At 40.5% G+C, this 3,586-nt stretch overlaps 1 protein-coding gene across 1 annotated transcript; it reads left to right on the top strand.

The window, feature by feature from the left end:
- Nucleotides 1-316: 316 nt before the first annotated feature.
- On the top strand, nucleotides 317-3,285 carry LOC126657105 (PKS-NRPS hybrid synthetase cheA-like). The gene is made up of 6 exons (XM_050351735.2): nucleotides 317-1,158; nucleotides 1,242-1,742; nucleotides 1,826-2,049; nucleotides 2,130-2,501; nucleotides 2,591-2,865; nucleotides 2,956-3,285. Exons 1-6 carry the CDS (start codon nucleotides 686-688, stop codon nucleotides 3,283-3,285), a joined length of 2,175 nt encoding a protein of 724 aa, XP_050207692.1. The 5' UTR covers nucleotides 317-685.
- Nucleotides 3,286-3,586: the final 301 nt, after the last annotated feature.

Raw genomic sequence — 3,586 nt, 5'->3', positions numbered from 1 at the left:
CGATTTTTTTTTATAGGGAGACGATTGCGTTTCATGTCCTATCTAGAGGAGGGGACGCTGAAAATTGGCGTCCCCTCCTCTAGAGGGGACGCCGAACGCCGGCGTCCACTCCTCTGGAGAGGACGCCGGCGTCCCCCTTTTCCGGCCGCGACCGAAACGTCGCGGCCGGAAAATAATTTTTTTTTTAAAAAAAAAACACGTTTAAATGATTTTTTTTAATAATTACAGTGATTTTTTATTGCATATTATTACGAATTTTTATTACATATTATTACGATTTGTTAAACGTAATTATTTATATTTTGCAGGTTCATTTAAAAGATTATGGCGGTGACGGAATTGATTACAGCGATTGGTTTAAGCCAGACCATGGGTTTGATACTGATGTTGAAGCAATTACTTGGGCTAAGAGTACAGCTATAAAGATTGGATTTGAATTAGTCCTTTCGTCACATAAGAACGAGGGGAAAAAAAACTTCTGCGATGTGCTCGGGGTGAGCGTTACAGAGGTTCATTCACAGATTCTGATTCCTTCGTACGGAAAAATACGAAGACAAAAGCGTGTCAGTGCAAATTTAAAATTATTGTCAAATTAGGAAAGACTACATGGTTTATACTTACAGATCCTGGTATTTCGAGTACACACAACCATGCTTTAGCTGTGTATCCTGAAGGATACCGTCAGATGAGTGGGCTGAGTGGCGAGGCGAAAGAAATTGTGCGAGATATGAGTAAGGCACAAGCGAAGCCGTGTTCTATTATGGCAGCTTTAAAAGAAAAAGTACCATCTGACAACCCTACAATAAGGCAAGTGTACAACTATATAGAGACTTTGAGAAAGTCTAGCTTTGAGGGTAGAGATGTGGTTGCGCAATTTTATCATATGGCTCAGCAAAATGATTATGTACACTGGACTCTTGCTGAGGAGGATACAGGTGTGGTGACCCATATTTTCATGGCTCATCCTGATTCAGTGAGACTACTTCGTACGTACTACTGGATCATCGGCATGGACTCCACGTACAAGACGAACAAGTATAAGCTGCCTTTTTTTGAGATTATTGGAATGACTCCTTGCAACAAGAACTTCATAATTGCATATGCAATTATGAAGGATGAGACTGAAGGGAGCTACAGATGGGTATTGGAGAGACTGAGGTATTTGATTATAATTATGTTATTTAATATTTTAATGATATTCGAATTCTAATTACTTATTAAATCATCGGGCAATAATGCAGGTGCTTGATTGGGGAACATATTCATCCGAGCGCTATTCTTACTGATCGAGAATTGGGGCTTATCAGACCAGTGTCAGAGGTTTTCCCACGTTCTTCTCATCTACTATGTACGTGGCACATAAATAAGGATGTAGAAGATAGAGTGTACAGAATCAGTGGGAAAAACCAAGAATTTGCTGAAATTTTCAAGAATAGTACTTGGAAGAAAATTATCAGAGCGCCAACTTTTGATCAATATAACATGGCTGTGGAACACTTCAGAGATCGGTTTAAAGGTTTTCCGGGGTTGATACAGTATATTGAGGGGACTTGGCTGGGACACGGAGAGAAGTTTGTATCTTGCTGGACGGACTTAGTCCTACATTTTGGAAACACCACCACATGTAGAGTCGAGAGCGCACATGCTCAGCTTAAGCAGTGGCTCAACTCTAGCACCGGTGATCTGGACACAGTCTGGACGAAGGTCGATAAAGTTATACAGTCGCAGTTGACAGATATCCGGTAATATCCTTGTCGAGTAATATTAGTACTTATATAAATTATGTTGTCATTATTAATAATATAAATGTTTTGCATATTTGCAGCAAAACACTTGAGGACTCCAGACGGACTATCGGCGTCCATCGACGGGGTTTTCCATTTGATAAGCTCTCATGCCGAGTGTCGCATTACTGTCTGGATTTAATATCAAAAGAACTAAGGCGTATGCGAGAATTGAATACCGATGTCTATGATCGATGTGGTTGCGTGGTTAGATCAACACATCAGATCCCCTGTGCATGTGAGCTGCGAGCTGTGGTCGATTCAGGTATCACGCACCACTTTTATTGAATACTAATACTAAAAATAGTAATATTGTTATTGAAAGCTAATATGTGTTATTTGCAGGTAACCCGATCAGCCTTGACAGTATTCACCCGTTTTGGACGAAACTTGTTATTCTCGGCGATGGGTTGGACACATCTGCCCAAGCCAATTTTGCTGGTTTTCAGTCTGAGGAACATCAGTATTTTCACGAGGTCGCCGAGGAGGTCATGACTAAGGATCCTTCAGTGTTGCGTGATATTTCTCGTATTGTTCGAGAGCGACTTCACCCCGAAGACTTAGGCTACATGGAACCAGAAGTGAAAACAAATGTCAGAGGTCGACCAAAGGGGAGCAAATCAACGAAGCGGGATCCGAGTCGTCATGAGTACAAGGACCGTGTACGTGGTCGTCCTAAATCTTCCCAAGGACAGAAAAATCGTGCATCCGCGTCAGGTAAATTATCATCCACTAATATTCATTATGTACGTCTACTATACTAATATCCTTGTTATTTGTAATAATATTGTTTTTATTTCCCGCAGCTGGTTTGCAAAATGCGGAGGTTATTCCAGGATTCCTTTTACCATTCGTTGACGAGCTTGTGGACGTGCTTGGGGACGGCAACTGTGGATTTCGCGTGGTGGCAGACTACATCTATGGTAACGAGGAGATGTGGGGAATGACTATAATGAACATTGCAAACGAACTCTTCGCCCACCCTTATCGTTACGAGGGTGTTTGCATTGATGGGTTGCAAGCGGCCATTACACGTATTCGTTGGGAAGGGGGAGAGTGTGGCCCTCGCAACTGGATGCAGGTATTTAATTGAATTATATAAATTTATCACGAAGTTATTATATTTTTCTAAAAAATGATATTTGTATTCTGACTTATTAAATGGATGCAGGTATTGGATGACTTGTTCCCTATTGCCACTATCTTCAATGCAGCTGTTATTCATATACAAGGCGGGACGCTACAACAGACGTGGTTCTCTTCCTTTACTGTTCTGCCTTTACATTCCTCTGAGGTTCACTCACGACCATCGAAGGAGATAGTGATATTGTATATTAGTGGACGCGCTCATTTTGTTAGGTTGAATTTACAGGATAATTTTCCTGTGCCACCAATTCCCACCCTGTGGTTCCAGCACAGGGACCATACTGTTCAGTCTTGGCATACTTTATATGCTAATAGGAGAGAGCAATGGGATAGTTTGATAGGTATGGTAGATTGAGTTGATTGTAAAATGTTTATTCGGTAATTATGCTGACTGTGTGTTTAATTCTTATACGTGTAATATTTTTGAACTCCACAGTACGTAATATTTAAAAATGTTCATGAAATTGCATAAAAACAAAAACGTACATAATATAAAAAAATTCTCTAGAAACTAACATCTAAAAAAAAACAAGTCCATAATCAGAAAAAAGTACTAATAATATAAACATACAACATATACTAACAGCACCCAGTCAGCACTACGCCAAGCGGCAATGACTCTATCCAAAGTAGTGCTGGCCTCCTCCGTCTCAGTC

This window comes from Mercurialis annua, linkage group LG7, assembly GCF_937616625.2.
Source record: "Mercurialis annua linkage group LG7, ddMerAnnu1.2, whole genome shotgun sequence".
In the NCBI taxonomy this organism is placed as follows: Eukaryota; Viridiplantae; Streptophyta; class Magnoliopsida; order Malpighiales; family Euphorbiaceae; genus Mercurialis; species Mercurialis annua.
This window is presented reverse-complemented; position numbering and strand designations above follow the sequence as displayed.